Source organism: Hyperoodon ampullatus (genome assembly GCF_949752795.1).
Source record: "Hyperoodon ampullatus genome assembly, chromosome: 10".
Lineage (NCBI taxonomy): Eukaryota > Metazoa > Chordata > Mammalia > Artiodactyla > Ziphiidae > Hyperoodon > Hyperoodon ampullatus.
Window position 1 is genome coordinate 85,493,755 of NC_136923.1, and position 20,712 is coordinate 85,514,466.

The following is a 20,712-nucleotide window of genomic DNA, read 5'->3' on the forward strand; positions in this document are numbered from 1 at the left end:
GTTACTCCTTGTATAAACAAAACCAGTGAATAAGACAAGTTGGTCCAAGTTGGGGAGTTAAAAGCTTACAACCCACTCAATTAACTAACTAGATTCATCCTGCCCTCGCATAAATCATAAAGTGTGTGATTTCAAACTCTGAGATGATCACACCTAGAAATCTGAAGCATTCACAACATACCATCAAAGACAATGTGCCCACCACACCACATCAGTCCACCCCTAGGGAGTAAGGTTGAAATTTTTGTGCCTTCATTTCATTTACCAGCTACTTGTTAAAAAGGCACTTCAACTTAAGAAAGTAGTTAGAGCTTCTTATCTCATTAACCACATAATTACAGGTTGTTTACCCTGAGCTGGGAAGTTTACCCCTACCCAGGAGAGACAGTACATGACAGCTTCTCAAGGCTTACTAAACATTAATTAGAATAATAAACCATAAATATCTATGTGCTTTCAGACTGTGTTGAGTTTTGTGACACCTATTTGTGACTCTGAAATTTCAAGTGCTTTCTCAATTGTATTAAAAAAGAAACAAAACCTGACAACAACCGCCCCAAGAAGGAAATCCCAGTTATCTAATTTAATTTCATTTATTCTAGAGGTGAGTCCTCCTGGGGAAAATTCATCTAATAACTGATTTTCCTCAACCCTTGCAGGCTGCTACAAAAATAATACAAAAGCCTCTGTTAAGTCTCAGAACACAGCTCCCATCCCACCCTGATACATAAGCCCACTAAAATTCTCAAGTAAGGCACAAAACCACCTGCAAAGGTAAGAGGTGGAAGAAAAGGCTGCAGTTAAAGGGTCCCCAAAGAGAATTCTGTTTTTGCCACCATTGTTTACTAAAGGCTGCACAAACAGCATCCTTCTAAAAGAAGGTCAGCTGGACAGACCACAGATTGCCAGGGTGCCTGCCTGGTAAACACAACTTAATGACTAATTCATGAATTCAAGAAACCACACAAGAGTCTAACAGCAATAAGGCCAATTAACTCAAAATTAAACAGCACCCAACACCTGTGATTCGGGCCCAGCAAGACAAGGGCATGGCTGCCAGGGGGCATTAAGAACTAGGGGAGCTACCATATGGGATACTGGAGAGGGAGAAGTGCCAGGAAAAACAACCCTGTACATCTTCCCATGCTGGGACCTTGTGCTCAACTCAGAGAATATTTCCAGCTGAGGTATTTGGTGAGGTTTATACCTGCTGCCCCAAACATTCCCTCTCGTTAAACCAAATCTCTGGTTTTTCAAACCCCACCTCTACCTAGATTCCCAGGTAGCAAGTCTGTAAAGACAATACAACAACTTGGGCAAATTCACTGAATGGCTGGCTCAGCAGTCTTACAGGGAGGAAAGTCTGGCCAGAGGAGCATCTTTTCTGGACTAAAAGCCTCAGTGGGAGCATTTTGTAGAAGGCGGACAAGCAGCAGGGCGAGCGGTAAATGAGCAAACATTTAAAGACATGTCTCACCCTACATCACTGTGAAGGATACTCAGCAGACAAGATGAAAAAGTTCCGGAGATGTGTTGACTTTTATCTTCATGTTTGTTACCTCTTGGGCGTAAGATGCATGCCCTGCTTCTAGGCTCAAGCCCATGTTAAAGGCAGAGGAAGCTGAAAACAGGAAGGGATAGCTCCTGTCTCAGAAAAGCAAAACTTTCACAGAAAGCCCCAGTGGACTTTCACTTATATTTAGTTGGCCAGAATGTATCATGTGACTCTCTCTAGGCCAGGGTTTCTCAGCCTCAGCCCTACCAACATTTGGGGCCAGATAACTCTCTCTTGTGGAGGACCAGCCTGTGCATTACAGGATGTTTACCTGCAGCCCTGGCCTCTACCCACACATGCAACTAGCACCCCAACCCCAGTTGTGACGATCAAAAATGTCTCCAGACACTACCAAATGTCCCCCGGAGGGCACAATCACCCCGGGTTGAGAACCACTCTTACGCTAATCACCATTCCATAGGCTACGATGAACAAGGGAGTGGTGAACGGAGCAGTCAGGCAACCAACAGAGCCTGCCGCAAAGGCTCTATACCTATTTCTTAAATGTTTTCAAATGAGCTCACTTACCACCATGCTAAGTATTTTGGAAAATTGAGGAGAAACATACAAAGTGCCCCCCCACCTTAGAAGTACTAACAATAAAATTTAAAAGTCAAGATTAATACACAAGAAATAATCAGCAGGAAAAAATATACTGTAAAAGACTTAAACCATAGAGAGAGGGAAGATATCTTTCATTTGGTCTACATCAGGAGGGATGAAAGCACATAAGAGTGTAGCCTGGAGTCCGTAATGAAAATGTCACTTCAGAGTAGAACTTGCTTTTGAAGACTCGAAATACTTAGACAAGTGGCCGGAGACAAGGAAAACAATCTAAGCAGAAGTCATAGAGTGAGCATGGCTAAGAGCTCAGGAGCTACTCTTCAACAGGCCTGGGTTCTGACGAGTCAAGCCTGAGAATGGACAAGTCATTTAGTCTCTCTGTGCCTCAGTTTTATCATCTGTATAATGGGGATAATAACAACATCTACCCCCTAGGGTTGTTGAGAGGATCAAGTGAGAGTATTTGACAAACAGTAAGCAATCAGTTGTTAGTTTCTATTGTTATTGTACAGCTATAAGATGATATATTAATTAATGATAAGAATTCAGAAAGAGAGGCTGCCTATCAGGAATCAGAGGAGTCCCTGTTAGAGAGCAGCTGTGATATTCTAAGCAGGACAACCAGAACCTAGAGTTGGTGGGTAAAGCCAGGCTCCTGATGGCTGTGGGATACTGGCTGAGATCCAGGCGGGACAGCAGAAGGACCACCCCGAAAGCACCATCCATACCTACCAAGAGGTGGTGACAGGAGGGTTGGCTGGAATCCGTGGGTGATTTCTAGTAAACTTCCTTGCCAGCAGCCATGGTAAAGTCAATAATAAGACATATGTTATAAAGGAGTTGTAGGTTACAAAGCATTTCTACATGTACTAGCTGAGTACTTTACATGTAACAAGCCTATCCACAGCTAATAGAGAGTTACCCTGGCAAGAAGGAGTTCAATTTATCATTTGAAAAGTTACTGCCAAGCAAAGCCAATCTGGGGAAAGAAGTGAGAGATATAAGACTTGCCTTTATAGCACAAGAGACATGGATTTGAGCCAGAAAATGATTGATTAATGCAGTATCTTTCATTGATTTAAGGGAAAATAGATAGGCTTTAAAAAAAAAATTTTTCCAGTCTATGCATTTTTATCCTCAAGCAGGCCACCAATGAGCCTTCGGAGTCCCCAACTCCTATCTTCTGGGTCCTGATTCTTTTATGATCAAAGGAGAAAGGATTAAAACACACACACACACACAAAACTACCCATTATTCCTGGTACCCTGTTCCTCCATTCAGGGTTTCTCTAGCAGTTAACACCTACAGATGCTCCCCAGGGTTATACATATTCATCTTCCACTAAGTTTAATAAGTTCCATAAGGCACATAATAATAGTTTGAGGAAGTGGAAAACTTAGCCTTACCTAAAAAAAAGAAAACATAAAACTACAAAGTACTCCTGTGTGTGCCTGACAACCACAAAGGGAGGGGACCAGATGAAGAGCAGGTATGCGTTCTCCACAGCATGGTTTTGGTTACTCCGCCCATCCTCACCTGTCCAGTTATCTGGGATCTTTTATGTAGTAATATATAGATTGCTTTCTATCGTACCCACGACAGATGCCTCCAGCTTCTGTCAAAATTCAAGGCGTCCAATACTTTCTAGAAAGTATTTAGTCCACTGCTGGATTTCAATAAATACTGAACCTCAACAACTGAAAAGACTGATCCACTTATAATAAAAACCTTTGCCATGGAAGGAGTAGAAAAAAATCCACGTAGAAAGGTTTTCTGGCGGATCCACGATCACGTCACAGAAGCAAAAAGGTGCCTTTTTCTGATTTGCGGGGCAGCCTTACTTCTAGCACACAGAAGTGATAAAATGAGACTTTTTTTTCATACTACCAGGAATGATAAATTTCAATAAATATCATTTACTGTACTAATACTGTGTCCTCAATATTACACTGGGCATTTTACATGTATTATTTTCCCTAATTTTCACACAATGGGGTGGATCACCAATGTCCCTAATTTTCAGGGCAGGGCTCTGAGGCTCAGGAGGTTAAATAATTGACTCAAGGACATAGTAGAGAAGCTTGAATTCCAACGAGCATCTTTCTGACTTCCAACAGTGTCACACCACCAATACAGCTAAACAAGCAATAGAGCAACTTGGTATCCAACTAAATGCACCAAATATGCTACAGTGATCAGTGAAGTGCAAACTTTATTAAAGCCAAGAGTTATGAAAACAATTTACCATTCCCTTCTGTCCACACTTGTTCTTTGAACTTGACTTTACCACAGCCTAGAAAACAGGCTGCTCACCCTTCCTTGCCATCAAATACAGCAGAATCTAGAGCCGCCCCATCCAGTAGAAACATAAGTTATGTCTGTAAGTTTACATTTTCTTGTGGCCACATTTTTTTAAGTAAAAAAAGAGATGAAATTAACAACTTAATTTAGTTAATCTAATTATCCAAAATAGTAGCATTTAAACATGTCATCAATATAAAAATTATTAGAGACATTTTACATACTTTCCTTCATGGTAAGTCAGAAATTTGGTATGTATTTTACACTCACAGTGCAACTCAATTCAGACTAGCGCACTGCAAGTGCTCAGTAGCTCCACATAAATTTGCAGCTACCATATTGGGCCACACAGATACACACCCTTAGAGTTACATGTACAAAACCCCTTTAATAATTAGCCCCGTGTCTCTATAATGATCTGAAAAGAAAATGCTCTCTTCTTGCTTCTATATGTATATGCTCCTAAAGGGGAGGTGGGGTGGAGGATGGAAGGACTGGGAGTTTGGGATTAGCAGATGCAAACTCATATATAGAATGGATAAAAAACAAGGTCATACTGTATAGCACAGGGAACTACATTCAATATGCTGTGATAAACCATAATGGAAAAGAATATGAAAAAGAACGTATATATATGTATAACTGAATCATTTTGCTATACAGCAGGAATTCACACAGCACTGTAAATCAACTACAGTTCTATAAAATAAAATTTTTTAAGTACAATTCCTAATTTAAATAAATAAATAAATAGAAGTATACATTCCTGGGATGAGATTACAAGGATACCAACCAGACACTGCCTGAAATTCCACCACTGTAGCTTCCACTTAGTTTTTTAAATATAGTACTTTGAGCTGTTCTAAGAAAAATGCCCCTGAACAGAACACTTTACACTGATATGCATCGTTAAACCTTAGGTCACACAAAGGGAGCTGACAGCATGTCCGGGAAGAGCGGACAGGACACAGAAGACAAAACGAGATAGCCGACTTTCGGCACACCTAGGCTCTGAGCCTATCACAAGTCCCTGTCCCAAATTCCCTTTGTCCTCAACAACTTGGAGGAATTACTGAAATCACTCCTTGTCAAGAATAACTAGTGTCAAGAAACACAAAAAGGATGGACTTCCCGGGTGGCACAGTGGTTAAGAATCCGCCTGCCAACGCAGGGGACACGAGTTTGAGCCCTTGTCCGGGAAGATCCCACATGCCACAGAGCAACTAAGCCCTTGTGCCACAACTACTGAGCCTGCGCTCTAGAGCCCATGAGCCACAACTATTGAGCCTGTGTGCCTAGAGCCCATGCTCCGCAACAAGAGAAGCCACCGCAATGAGAAGCCCACGCACCGCAATGAAGAGTAGCCCCCGCTCGCTGCAACTAGAGAAAGCCCATGGGTGGCAACGAAGACCCAATGCAGCCAAAAATGAATAAATAAATAAATTTTTAAAAAACACAAAAAGGAAACTACTGGGGCTTCCCTGGTTTCCAACCCAGTAACCTAAGGCAAACGCTGTAAATGCCCATAGGGTCCCACAGATGGAATGCAGGGGCCAGATGAGCCTGTTCCCAGCTGAGAGCACAGACTTGAGTCCAGGCCAGGAGACCATGGTGGGTGGGAATGTGGTCCCAGCATTGCTTGGTCACCTGACTTCTCAAGAGAAGTCACAAAGCTGGATTTTCAGGTTCATCACCTGATTTTTACGTGGTAGCAACTCACATAATATTTCAGATAACCGTGTACGGCTAAACAGGAAGTGGCTGCAAATCAGACGTTATCTCAGGGAACTCATTTGCAAACTCAGAGTTTGCATGAAGACTAAGAGTGGGACTAGACCTCACGGAGCATTGACACTGCACCCTCTTCCTGCCATGATCTTTGCTGTCCTCTGGGGGAGACAAAACCATGCCTTGCCAGCTCTGAGACCAAGAGGAGCACAGAAAGCAAGACAGGGTGGGCTACGTGCAACGCTTGCCTCCTGGGGCATCTTCACCTGTAAGATGAGGGGCTGGTTTAGCCCAGGGCAGCATCTGGAGTGAGTGGAATACACTTGCCCGTAGAGAAGGGACAGCCACATCTTGGAGCCACACAATCGTCCCAGTCAGTGAACAGACCTGGGGCAGCAGAAGCTACCAATGTCTTAAAAAGAAGGCAAAAGTACAGATTTTTCTGGAAAACCTCCTAATCATTAAATGTTGGCAACTAATTCAAATCCTATTCCAATATTGTATGAGCTGAATTCAGCTCATAGGGCCACCTCTTTGTAGCCCCTGGATCAGGACATCTCCAAAGTTCCACCTAGCCCCTTAAACGTGTAATTCTCACAACTTCCCTGCAGTATTAACTTGACCCGCTTTCTCATGTAAAGCTTTGAAAGAGGTGCTGTTGATTGCAGGAGACTAGGAGGAAAATGACTAAATGAAACACAGTATCCTGGATCGGATCCTGGAATTAAAGGACATTAGTGGAAAAACTGGTAAAAATCCAAATGAAGTGGTAGTTAATAGTATTGTACCACTGTTAATTTCTTGGCTTTGATAAGTTTACTACAGTTAAGTAAGCTGTTAAGGTTAGGGAAAGCTGGGTAAATGTACATGGGAACTCTCTGAACTACTTTGGCTACTCTTCCATAAATCTAAAATAATTTCCAAATAAAAATTTTTTTAAGGAACTCATAGAACTGTACCCCACCCGAAGTATTAACTTTATAGTACATGAATTTCTAAAATGAAATGTGTTTTTAAACTTGCTAGTAAGCAGAACCATGAATTGCCTTGAATCTTCACTCTGATAGACTAAGAGAAACCAGAACGTACCAGAACAGGTTCTGTCCTTTGCTTTATAGCGTCTGTGCAATAACCTGTGGGGCATGGAATCAATGGACTTTTACTAAGATAGCAAATGGCTGAATTTAGGTAATTATGATTAATTTGACTTGAGAAAGTTGCGAAATACTCAATAGCTTTTTGGTCTTAGAATACAAATTAACTTACAACTGGAGGACTGGAGACATGATTACCCAAACAAGAGAGGTAAAACCGAAGTACTAAATGAAAAGTTCTGGCATGGAATAATGCAAACTACACAACAAAAGGCAGTGATCAGTAGTGCCCTCTGGCAAATGAGGTAATTAACATAAATAGCATACAGTCTATTCACATCACCCAGCGTTTGAAACAGCACGTTAGGTTACAACATACTTACATCATCACGTTTCCAACCAGCTCCTTTCAATCTTTCTTTGCTTTTGTAATAAGGCAGGATACATGGACAGAAATAAGCTGACATATTTCCAAATGTATAGAGAAAGCTGTACCATGAATGGGACGCACTGAAATCAACCAGCAGGAAAAGCTGTAGGAACTCTTTTCTAATTTGCATTCTGTCTGCCATTCCTATTATTACGGTCTTAAATCAATGTGACATATATAGTAAATATACTTAATAGAAAACATGAAATAAAATAATTAGTTTCATTAGTGTTTTGTGGCAAACAGATTTACAATAACTTTAAGCCACAAGAATGCCCAGAGCAAGAAATAGTCGTTCTTGTTTAACAAATATTTATGAGGCTCTACCACAAAGCAACCTATGCGCTCAGCCGCAGGAATAAGCAGCGAGCAAAACAAAGACCTCTGGTCCTGTGGAACTTACATTCTAGCAGAAGGGAGAAGAGACAAGGAATGAGATAAATAAATAAAATGTAGACTCTGTTAGATGATGCTAAATGCTAAGGAATAATAAAGTAAAGAAAGAAGACAGAAAGTGTTGGAGGGGTGGTGAAAGTTAAGACGGGTGGTCAGAAAAGCAGGAGAGGCCTCACTGGACAAGTGACATTTGAGGAAAGACCTGAGGGATGTGAGGGGGCCTTGCCACATGGATACAGGGCAGGAAAGGAAAGGGAATTTCAGCAAATGCAAAAGCTCGGAGGTGGAAGCAGGCCCAGACTGTTTCAAGAAACAGTCAGGATGGATGAAGTGGAGAAAGTAAACAGGGGAGAGTAAGAGATGAAGTCAGAGAGTAATGGCGGCCTAGGTCACATAGTAGCTTACAGGCCACAGGAATGACTTTGGCTTTTTCTCTGAATGAGATGGAACGAGGATTGACATGATCTGAGCACATCTAATAACAGACTAAAGGGGATCAGGCTGGAAGCAGAGAGGCTGGTTAGGACATTCCATTAATCCAGGTGAAAACTTATGGTGGCCTGGCCCAGCATGATAGCAGTCAGATGATAAGAAATAGATTCTGAATATATTTTGAAGGATTTGGATTTGCTGATGGGGTGTGAGAGAACGATAATTCAAGAATGACTCCAAATGTTTTGTCCTAAGTAAATGGAAGAATGGAATGCTGTTCACTGAGGTGGGAAGACTGGTGGGGCAGGTTGGTGGGGGAGAGGAGCAGCTTGGAGGTAAGAGGAGAACTAGGATTTGCTTTTTGGACAGTTACATTGTTTGTTTGTTTTTATTGTGGTTTTTTTTTTTTTTTTTTCCGGGTACGCGGGCCTCTCACTGTTGTGGCCTCTCCCGTGACGGAGCACAGGCTCCGGACGCGCAGGCTCAGCGGCCACGGCTCACGGGCCCAGCCGCTCCGCGGCATGTGGGATCTTCCCGGACCGGGGCACGAACCCGTGTCCCCTGCATCGGCAGGCAGACTCTCAGCCACTGCGCCACCAGGGAAGCCCCTTATTGTGGTTTTAAATTCAAGCAGTTGATTTTTTTTTTCATGTGGGAATAGTTCCAATTGGCTAAATGCCCTAACTGAGCACACTTCCCAAAATTATTAAGTAATAGCCACACCCTTTTCATTAAAAACATTTCAAAACCAAAAGAACTTGAAGTTTTGCCTTTTCCCCAAGGTTCATTAAACAGCTAAAAACAGAGCTGAATAGGTAAATCACAAAATAATAACTAGTACCTAGCAATGCTGAAACCTAGTTAACTGTCAGTTACCCAGATAATCAAGGTATCCAGAACACTTTACTTACCAAACTCAGTGCAGAAATGGCACTGAATGTATCAGTGGACTAGAAAATACTAGCAAAACATCTGTACGTTTCAAGCAGTTGATGTTTATTCCAGTATTCCTGAACTTATAAACTCAAAAACCAAGCTGACGGGATATTACCTCAAGATCCATTCAGAAAAGGCACTATCAGCCCTAGGTTTCATCACTGATTTACCTTTTCCACAGCTCCCCACATCCTACACCCCTCTCAGACCCTCCCTCTGAAAACATTAATGCTCCTCAGCAGTAGTGACTTTGACAAGATTCAAGCAATTATCAAGGCAATTTTGCCCCCAACCTGCCTTTTTCCCCCCTCCCTTTGCCTCTAGAAGCCCTCTTTTGCCCACACATCCTTGTGTGATCCCCCAGATGCAATTTCCCAGAAGGGATCCCCTGGAAATGATCACCCAGTGAAACAGACACCTCAGCACCCTTGAGGGGTTCCAAGGACACGTTATGTTTGAAATGCCTATTAGACACGTCTGAGTATCGATGACCAGCAGGCAGTCAGATAAAGGGTTCCTGGGGTTCACAGGAGAGATCAGGGCTACAAAAAAAAATGTAGCAATCTTCACCGTACAGATGAGTTTTAAAGCATGAGCTAAATAGAGAAGAGATATAAGTGCCCTGAGGCACTCCATTTAGCGTTTGGGGAGATAAGGAACCAGCACAGGAGGCTGAGAAAGACGAGCCAGAGAGGAACAAGAAAAACCAGGAGGGGTGTGTCTGGGCAGTCAAGTGAAGAATGTATTCAAGGGGGAGGATAATCGACCATGTCAAATGCTGCTGTAGTTGAAATAAGAGGAGACTGGGACCACCGTGGACCGCAGCAGTGAAACGTCACTGATGACCTGATAAGAGCAGAGGCAGTGGAGTCCGCGTGAGGGGTAAAAACCCCACCGTATGGGCTCTGGATAGAGCGGGGCGGGGTCGCGGGGGGTGGATAGCAATATTAGATGTGATGAATACAGATGACTCATTCCAAATGTCCTGTTGTAAGAGGAAGAGAAGAAATTGGCCAGTAGCTGGAAGCGAAATCAGAGTCAAGAGAGGATGGTTTTATTTAAAGGGAAAAATAATAACTTGTATGCCTGTGGGAATTCAGAAGAGAGAAGAAAACTGATGATATAGGAGGGAAAGGAGAAGTTTTATGGAGCAATGCCCTTGAGAGGGTACTTGGAGATGGAAATGGGATGTCGTGCCCAAGGAGCTGGGGCTCGGGCACAGACACAGGCAGGTGGTAGGTGTGGTGCAGGGAGCATGTGGAAGTTCTCTTCCGATTGCTTCCATTTTTATTTTTATTTTTTTTAGTGAAAAAGGAAGTGGCAAAGAGTACAGAGACAATGGATGTTTGAAGATCAAGTATAAAGCATGGGATGGTTGTCTACGAGAGGGAGGGAATGAATAGACAGCAGCAACACGACATGACTGTCAGGTGACATCAAGGGCCCACCTGGCACTTGTGATCACTGACTTACAGTGAGATGATCAATACGGTGGGGTATGGTTTTGTCCTGGCACATGTGGCTGCACAGGTGCAAGTACAGAGTAGGTGCAGAGAAAGAGATGGATTTAACCGGAATTGTGGTTTAGTCAAGCGAGAATGACACGGTATGAGAGGGACAAGGGTGATGAGGATGTAAGTAGTGATGAGAGTGGTTGATCAGGGAATTCAAGCTGGGAAAGGAGAGAAGTCAGGACTTGGGGTGAGGGTGGAACCGTGAAGAGGTGGCGGATTCAATGAACTGAAGGTCCTGGTGGTCCAAGGACTGTCGAGGTTGGAGGTACCGCACAAGGCGGGCCAGAAGGACGGGAGTGGTGGTCAGACTGGGGTGTCCAGAGAGAGCTATGGAGGAGGCACTGAGGTTACTGGTGATGACAGGACCAAGGGCATGACCCTGGGATGGAGTCACTGAGGAAAGTGGGAGACCACTCACAGGAGGAGATGAGGTTGAGAAGCTGAGGGATGAAGGGGTTGGGAGGATTACCGACATGAAGAGTGAAGTTCAGGAGCACCAGCAGGAGTTGCGCTGGAGAGAGGGGCAGTGAGCCAGAAACCGGGACCTTCAGGGAACGAGGGGAGTGACTGCGCGGAGGAGCAGACGCCTGGCAAGGGACGGGGGGCCACACAGAGACCTGAGACACAGCAGGAGGCTTTCGGGAGGAGGGGACACAGCACAGAAACCTCGGAGAAAAAAACGGTTTTTTTTAAAAATACATTTATTTATTTATTATTTTTGGATGCCTTGGGTCTTCGTTGTTGCGTGCGAGCTTTCTCTAGTTGCGGCGAGCGGGGGCTACTCTTCATTGTGGTGCGTGGGCTTCCCATTGCAGTGGCTTCTCTTGTTGTGGAGCACGGGCTCTGGGCACACGGGCTTCAGTAGTTGCGGCTCATGGGCACAGTAGTTGTGGCTCATGGGCTCTAGAGCACAGGCTCAGTAGTTGTGGCGCACGGGCTTAGTTGCTCCGTGGCATGTGGGATCTTCCCAGACCAGGGCTCGAACCCGTGGTCCCTGCATTGGCAGGCGGATTCTTAACCACTGTGCCACCAGGGAAGCATAGAGGATACTACCCCATCCCTAACCATGGTTCAAGGGTAAGGTTAAAAACCTGCAGCCACATGAGAGGCCTGCAGGAGAAGCAGTATTGTCAGGGGAGCCCCAGGTTTCCATAAAAGCAAGAAGAGGAAGGGGATGTCCACAGACAAGGTCAGGAAGTTGGGGATGTGCTGATGACTGACACAGAGGGCACAGAGTGCACAGGGAGGGGGCTCCAGAGGGAGAGACGGGATTTTAAAAACTGAAGTAAAGAGTCAAATGAGGACATGACAAAGGGATGAGGGATGCCTTGGGAGTCCAGGCTTCCTATGGTGACTGGCACAAACAGGAGGAGGAAGTGCGATGCAACTGGTCCTGATGCTGAAGGCAGAGAGTGACGGAGAGGCTGGCAGCGTGGAAGGGTCTTTCCAGGAGCAGAGAACTGGGGGTCCTATCTGACCCCTACTGAGGACGTTAGGGGTGCTGAGGAAGGTGGGGGGCTGCTGAGAAGATACAGACTTACTCCTCACTAACGGGCCGGTAGAGAGATGTTTTATAAAATTAGCCTCTTCCGAAAAATGTGAAAATACTGACTTGATTTAACTATTCCAGCAATTACCTTAGATCCTTTATGTCTAAAAAGAAATGTAAATCCTATAGAAACCACAATTCTGCGTTTTTTAAACTACCCAAGGGAACTCCCTGGCAGTCCAGTGGTTAGGACTCGGCGCTTTCACTGCCGGGGCCCGGGTTCCATCCCTGGTCGGGGAACTAAGATCCCACAAGCCACGTGGCCAAAAAAATAAAATAAGCTACCCCAAATTTCCTCAACTACGGGAGAATGAACATGAAAGCACATAAGCCTTCACAGTGACACACTGGCCATTGGGTGCTATAAACATTCTAAGTTAAAGAAACACCCAATGATGTACATTCTTCCACAAGTACCTACAATCTTATAAAACATCGGAACAAGGAGAAGCAGTGCTTAGGCCCTGAACTCTTTAGAAGGATTCTTAGAAGGAAACTGTGTGCTTATTTTACGTCTGCAAAATAAGATTAGACAGACAGTTACATCATATTTCCTGACAAGATTATTAGAGTGCGGTTGCCACAGTAACCAGTGAGCCACATGCATAGCTGGAGGAGGAGGAAAGTTAGAGGGCATCTTTTTCAAAAAGAATAAATGACATACTTTCAGAGCAGGTAAGAATTGCTAAAGGCCCTGTAGTTGGATCCTTCACCCAAAGGGCCCTAGACGATATAAAGTTTTTACATATAGAGAAACTATAAGAAATGCTCTTTTGAAATTTCACATCATCCAAAGAGAAAAATAAGGTAAAAATGAAACTTCTTAGGCATGAGTTGAGAGATGTTGGAAAACTTATCAGTAATAATAAATAAAATAAAGATTTCAAGCCTAACTACAAAGAACAGAGACATATCCTTTGTACTTACTAGATGCCGAGCACTTTCTTTTCACTTAATCCTCACAACAATTCCATTTCTTCGGTTTAGCAGTCAAAGAAGTAATCAAGGTTACAGAGTATAGTTGGCCCTTTGGATCAGAGGGTTCCACATCCGCAGATTGAACCAACCAGAGATCGAAAGTATTTGAAAAAAAAAATTCCAGAAAGTTCCAAAAAGCAAAACTTGAATTTCCTGCACTCTAGCAACTATTTACACAGCATTCACATTGTATTATGTATTATAAGTAATCTAGAGATGATTTAAAGTATGCAGGAAGATATGCATAGGTTATATGCAAATATATGCTATTTTATATAAGGAAGGTGAGCATCTTGGATTTCGGTATCCTCGGGGGGTTCCGGAACCAATCCCCTCACGGATACCGAGGGACGACTGTAAGTTCCAGAGCTGGGATTTGAACCCCGGTGAGCCCAGCCCCCAAACCTGCCCTGCAGCTAGAGACTCTCGGGATGGCCCGGTATCCATGACAGCTGTAGTCAGGTTATGGGTCCAGATGAGCGTCTAGCCTGCCTGTCCCCAAAAGCTGACGTGAGAAAGTCACTCTCATCCTCTCTGAACCCGAGGTCCCTCATCTGGAAATGAGATTAAATAACCTCTTCACAGAGGGAAAACCAAAGATCCAAATAAGTCTCTGGCCTAGTTTTATACATACAAAGTCATGCTCTTAGAAACAGGTCGGGGGAAACCTTAATGGTCTCATCACCTCCTGATGTTTATATCGCGTCTGAGACGTCCCCCTGCTGAAGTCTCATCCATCTTACACCTGAATTCTTCCAAGTGCGGGTTACTCACCAGCCAATGAAGAAAAACACTTTAACTCCAGACCAACTCTATCCCATTTAATGTCCTTTCTCTGACTCTAGTTGTATACTATGCACTCAGTCAGAGCAAGTCTGGATACTCAGGAAGCTCTAAATATTGGAAGATGCCAGCTCCTTTGAAGAAGAGCTTCGCAACCTTTTCCACACCTGCGCCCCCCTCCACCTGTCAGGCACTATTTTCTGTTCTCCACGTTCCCTAAAGATCGCAGGCATGGATGAACAACCTCTAGCCCAAATGTCCTCAGGACCCTGGGAAGGTATTCTGTTAGGCTAAGAGGCTTACATTCATTTAGAAAAACTAGATCTTTCTTATTACTTCCCCAACACATTGTTAACATTCTGGATTTTAAAATATGTATATAAAAGATAGACCAAAAAAAAAAAAAAAGATAATAGGAGGTGAAGGGTTATGCTCCATCAGTACACACACCCTCCATCAGTTCCATTCAGATGCAGCTTTTATTTTCTTCTGGCTCTGAGCACTCCTTTGACAACAGTTTATCGTCCATAGCATCTTCTGCAAGTCTCACATCTCTCTAGAATCAGACAGCCTCGAGTCACACCCCAGCTACTTAACTAGCTGTGCAACATACAGCACTACCTAAAAGCTCAGTGCCTCAATTTACTCATCTGTAAAATGGCAATAACAATAACATCAACCTCATAAAGTTCTAGTGAGGTCAAATAAGAACACTTAGTGCCTGGCACAAGTATGTGAACATTAGCTACTATCACTGGGGTTCCCCTTGACTCTCAGGCCTCTATTTTTTGTGTACTTCCTTTTAAGATCTAAGTTCATCAGCTAACTGCCACATTGTCATACTTCTTCCTTCTGGTACTTTCCCCTTATCTCCTACGAAGGATTCATTTATAAATACACAGTCAGAATTAAAACATCTGAGAGTTTCCTAACTTTCCTGACATCTGGACTATGATCACTTAGCATTTCTTATTCAACATTTTTTAAAACAATAGCTCCCTTACAGTCTCTCCAGCATTCATTTTTGAGGTTGAGTCGACTGACTCACCATCTTGTACGCAGGGGGCGTTTGAATCTCTCCTCCTAGTGAGTGGTTGGTTCGTGGTCTTCTGTGGATCCATCGGGTCTTTCATCAATGTGACCAATGCCCCTTGTGGTCAACGGCACACATGGTAAAGACAGATGGCTGGGGTCTGAGGTTCAATCTGAAGTTGTGGAACAAAGCTACACTAATTGGCCTATCTGGGAATTAAACCTCTGGTCTTTGGCCTTTTTAAGTATCATACCATAAACAAACAGGCCTATATTCTTGGCCTCCAGCCAAAAGGAATAAATTCTAATGGATTGCTCTTAGTTGTCTGTAAAGTTCTACAAGTGGAGGATCTGTCAGATAACGAGTATTCTACACTCAAAATGTTGTGACATAAACACTGGCTCAAAAATAGCAATCGTTACAATAGACATTAAGCTACACATTGAACACTGAAGACTTTAGTGGCAGCTGACTTTAGGAGTAAGGAGAAACCTTCTGCTTCTTCACTATGGAGCTTGAAAAACAAATGACCCTCCCAAGGAAGGTCTGCCCACCTGGGTTAGTTGGGGAGAGAATCAGAGGTTCAGTCAAATTTCCATTTTAATGCTATTTAGAAAGTGGTCTCTGACTGTGGTAAGGCTAAAGAAAACATCTTAAAAATATAAGTAATGAGGGCTTCCCTGGTGGTGCAGTGGTTGAGAGTCTGCCTGCCGATGCAGGGGACACGGGTTCGTGCCCCGGTCCGGGAAGATCCCACATGCCGCGGAGCGGCTGGGCCCATTAGCCATGGCCACTGGGCCTGCGCGTCTGGAGCCTGTGCTCCGCAACGGGAGAGGCCACAACAAGTGAGAGGCCGCGTACCGCAAAAAAAAAAATAAAATAAAATAAATATATATATATATATATATATATATATATATAAGTAATGAATCTATAAGGAGGGGAAAGTAATAAGGAACCAAACAAATAATGAAGTTGACAGTTTCCTTGAGTCTGACAACATCGCAGCCTAAATGGGAATGATGTTGGAATCTTGGAAAGTGGGAAGGGAGCATCTGCAGCCAATTCTTTCTTAATAACCTCACCATCACCTCCACCATTTACTGATCATGTGCCAGTAAGTGACTGTGCTAAGAGTGTTCATGCCATACCTCATTAATCTTTATAAAAACCCCAATGGCAGAGATTACTGAGGTTTAACAAGGGTAAGTAACATGCACAAGGTCACACAGAACAGGGCTGGGACTCAAACACCAAAGCCTCTCCGTGCCCTTAATTACTGCCTTCCAACTAACACCAGCATCCCTGCATCTGGCCTCCCACTTCCCAGCCAGAGACAGACCCAACTCTGAAGAGAACAGAAACTTCCATTTGGTAGCTTTACCAGTACTGGACACCATGGTCCCAAAGGCCACCAATTTGTCTACAGCCACACTGCTAGGAGTTACTGTTCTGTTCAAGAAAGACCATCTGAAATATCTACTACCTGAATATCCACCACACAGGGAAGAATAATGAAAACTGGACAGACTCCATGATAGGAATCAAAGTAAGCCCAGAAAAGAAGCAGGCAGGTTGCATAAAAGGTAAAGGGTGGGCTTTCCTGGTGGCGCAGTGGTTGAGAGTCCACCTGCCGATGCAGGGGACACGGGTTCATGCCCTGGTCCGGGAGGATCCCACATGCCGTGGAGCGGCTGGGCCCATGAGCCATGGCCGCTGAGCCTGCGCGTCCGGAGCCTGTGCTCCGCAGCGGGAGAGGCCACAACAGTGATAGGCCCGCGTACCGCAAAAAAAAAAAAAAAAAAGGTAAAGGGTTTCCTGTCCCGATATTACATTAAGAAAATAACCTCCTGGCAGGGAAAACTCCATGAATCCCAGTGAAAGGAAGCAGAGGGAGATGGAGGTGAGAAGCAGAGGGAGGTGGATGTGGGGAAAACCAAACTCCACCTTCATATGCTAGCTAGAAGCCAGCCAGGCAGCAAGAGCAGCCAGAACTCAGACTCAAATGATTTCCCAAGACAGTTCAAACAGCTAAGGAGGGGAAAACATTTTCCCCTCCCAGGCCAAGCTTAAGAGATTGTGGGTGTGTGCATGAGGGAGGTGGTAGGCCCCTATTTATAACAGGGGCAACGTCTTCATTTTCACCCCCATCAGTTTGTTGTGGTGGTTTTATTTTATTTTATATTGGTGGGGGAACAAACGGGAACTTGGGTAGGAAAAAAAAAAAGTCACAAAGGAAATTCTGTAGTTTGTTTTTCATTCATGGAATATACAAATTCCATCAAAACTATTACACCCTTTAGGGACCCTCTATGGGAGGAGTAATGCTAGTGGAAACTCAAATTCTGAAACAGTGGGATCACCCTTTAATTTTCGGCATGTAAACTTATGTGCTGATTCTTTTCATTTTAAATAACTTTCAAAAGACAAAAATAGCACAGCTCAAGAAGTAAGGTTTACGTGTGAAATCCTTCCATAACAGAACAACTCATTCATCAAAATAGCTGTTAAAACCCAATCAATGGCCCACTCACTTACTGGAAAAGTGCTAAATACAAAGATTTCCTCAGAATAAAATTCTCTGAACTGGTCTTCTAAAATAAGTGCAGCGATTTATATCTGCTCATAAATAATGACATAATGGCAAAACTATTACCAAAAGTTTAGACTCTCCTAATAAAAGTAGTCAAGAAGCAGAAAAAGGACCACCTTTTTTCTGTAAAACTAACGTGTAAAGGCAGAACTACTAGGAAAATCAAGGGACTACGCCTGCCTCTATTCTCATCAGATACACAGAAAATGAGGACCGTGGCTCTTTCCCTGCCGCCGCGGAGTTGCACAGAGGCGGAGGCTCAGTGCACTCAAGATTCGGCTCCACCCTTAACCCACCACCATGGCCCCATGGCTGAGGAAGGCTTTGCTGCTGGAGGTGTAATGGACGTTAATACTGCTCTGCAAGAGGTGCTGAAGACCGCCCTCATCCAGGATGGCCTAGCACGTGGAATTCGCGAAGCTGCCAAAGCCTTAGACAAGCGCCAAGCCCATCTCTGCGTGCTTGCATCCAACTGTGATGAACCTACGTATGTCAAGCTGGTGGAGGCCCTCTGTGCTGAGCACCAAATCAACCTGAGTAAGGTTGATGACAACAAGGAACTAGGGGAATGGGTAGGCCTCTGTAAAACTGACAGAGAGGGAAAACCCCGTAACGTGGTTGGTTGCAGCTGTGTGGTGGTTAAGGACTATGGCAAAGAGTCTCAGGCGAAGGATGTCATTGAGGAGTACTTCAAACACAAGAAATGATCAAATTAAAAAACTGGGCTCTTGGGCTTCCCTGGTAGCACAGTGGTTGAGAGTCCGCCTGCCGATGCAGGGGACATGGGTTCGTGCCCCGGTCCGGGAAGATCCCACATGCCGCGGAGCAGCTGGACCCGTAAGCAGTGGCCACTGAGCCTGCGCATCCGGAGCCTGTGCTCCGCAACAGGAGAGGCCACAACAGTGAGAGGTCCGCATACCGCAAAAAAAAATTAAATTAAATTTTAAAAAAATTAAAAACTGGACTCTTGTTCCTCATATCTGGTTTTTTATTTGGGGCAGGAAAGTAAGGTCCCTGTTAATGAATGACAAAAGATATTCATTGCAAAATAACTGGAAGCATGCTATCTGTCTCCTGGTTTCAAAGTGAAAGCCTATTCTCCCAACCAGTAAGTAACTTCAGTTTTGGCAAGTAGAAGAGCCCAGTAAAGATAGGCTTACAGTAAGGTATTGTTGACAGTCGGCGCTTCTTGGGTGTGAACATTTATCACGACTACGACAAGGCCAGCCTAGAACCTAGAGAAATGGGTTGAGGCTAGTCAAGCGTGGGTGTCAATAACTTAAAATCCTAAAGCTGGATTGGATTTAGGCTGTGGGACACTAGAAGGTACGTGAAGTCCAGGTGCATTTATGCACATGCCCATTAGGGAAGGTCAGGGTGCCTTAACCTTTATTTACCTAAATATTAGGCACAGAAACAAGCTATGCTTCCATGTATTCTATTCCCTCTAGAATCTCAGTAGGGAGACGTAATGGTGACCCACGTACTTCAAGCCTGGATCAAGTTGGGTTTGTTGGTATGAGTACGAAATGTTGAGTCAGGTAGGACTAATGAAAGTCTTAAAATGGGAATCCCTTGTAAATTGCCAACTGGGGTGCTTTGAGTTTCTCTCCTCTGGTTTGCCAGTCTTACTATACAGTTACAGGACACATGTGAAGGGAAAGTGAATTCAGTTTGCTTTTAATTCTAATTTCTTTATATCATTGTCGGCTTAACATTTTGAGTCCCTATACTGTATTTGGTGTTGTTTGAGTCTGCTGATGCAGTGGAAAAACCATATTTTTGTTTGAAAAAAAAAAAGAAAAGAAAATGAGGACTGTGATTTGACAAGCCTTGCAAAATAGTCTCCCAGGACAAAAGTCCTGGGGACAGAACGCAGCAGTGTACAGCCACAGCCAGTGGGGTACCCTCTTATCACGTTAAACACTACTGAGTATTTATAACCATAATAACCTTCTTTACACACGAAGACCTTGTGGTTAAAGAAGTGTTTTTTTAATATCTTTACTGAGTCAAAATATTAGCCACCAAATGAAAGTTTTCAAAAACTCTTCACTACATCATGTCTACTCTGAGCAAACAACACTCTTTGTTACAAGAACATTTTCGAGTATTTTGTTTCACGGTGGAACAAAGGAATCACTCACTGGGCTGTCCTCAATCACGGCTGGCCTCATTCAGTTCACTTGAAGAACCTCTGACCCATCACCACCACGATCGCCGCCCCCCTTGTGTTTTCTCTATAGCACCTTTCAGAGAACAACTCCAAGCAGTTCAAATGTCAATGATGCCATTATGGGCATGGAATCTTTTAGAGGATGTTGGCTGCTTATACCATTGTGTGACTGGACAATTGACTTGACATTCAGTTTTTTAGAGGTGGTCCAGATCTCAGTTTCCTTCCAGCTTCCTTAAAATAGAGGTGAGATCATCAAGGTCAGAAGAAAGGTGCCCAGTTACTATAATACCAATGAATAAACAGAAACGTAAAAAATAAAGAAATTAAGACCCTTAGCTCGTAAATGTTATTTGGGTTTTAAATAGTTGTGGAGAAATGAGACCGAGTGCAAATATACTGGAGTGAATATTGGACACTGAGCCATCAATACGTGAATCTTGAACGGATATATGGTTGACTCACAGCAAGACATTCATTAACTCAGAAGTGGAGATGCATAATAAGGAAGTAGAGAGATGTATTTGAATAGCTCTACATTTTTTTTAAAGGCACAAATCATGATAAGCATTTGTCTCTTTAAACTGTATGACATCATAATCCAGCACAATGACTGCCTTTACAAAGAAGCACTTCATTTACTAGAGCA

At 43.7% G+C, this 20,712-nt stretch overlaps 2 protein-coding genes across 6 annotated transcripts in view; one reads left to right on the forward strand and one right to left on the reverse strand.

Annotated features, from left to right (window-relative positions):
- Positions 1 to 20,712, reverse strand: part of CARMIL1 (capping protein regulator and myosin 1 linker 1) — a gene marked incomplete at both ends in the record, with an annotated part of 315,364 nt that overhangs the window by 243,747 nt on the left and 50,905 nt on the right. The gene's annotated exons all lie outside the window — the stretch shown is intronic.
- Positions 18,196 to 18,594, forward strand: LOC307059063 (small ribosomal subunit protein eS12-like; the record flags this gene model as incomplete). The annotated part of the gene is made up of 1 exon (XM_079712769.1): positions 18,196 to 18,594. The coding sequence occupies one exon, from the start codon at positions 18,196 to 18,198 to the stop codon at positions 18,592 to 18,594; it is 399 nt and encodes a 132-aa protein (XP_079568895.1).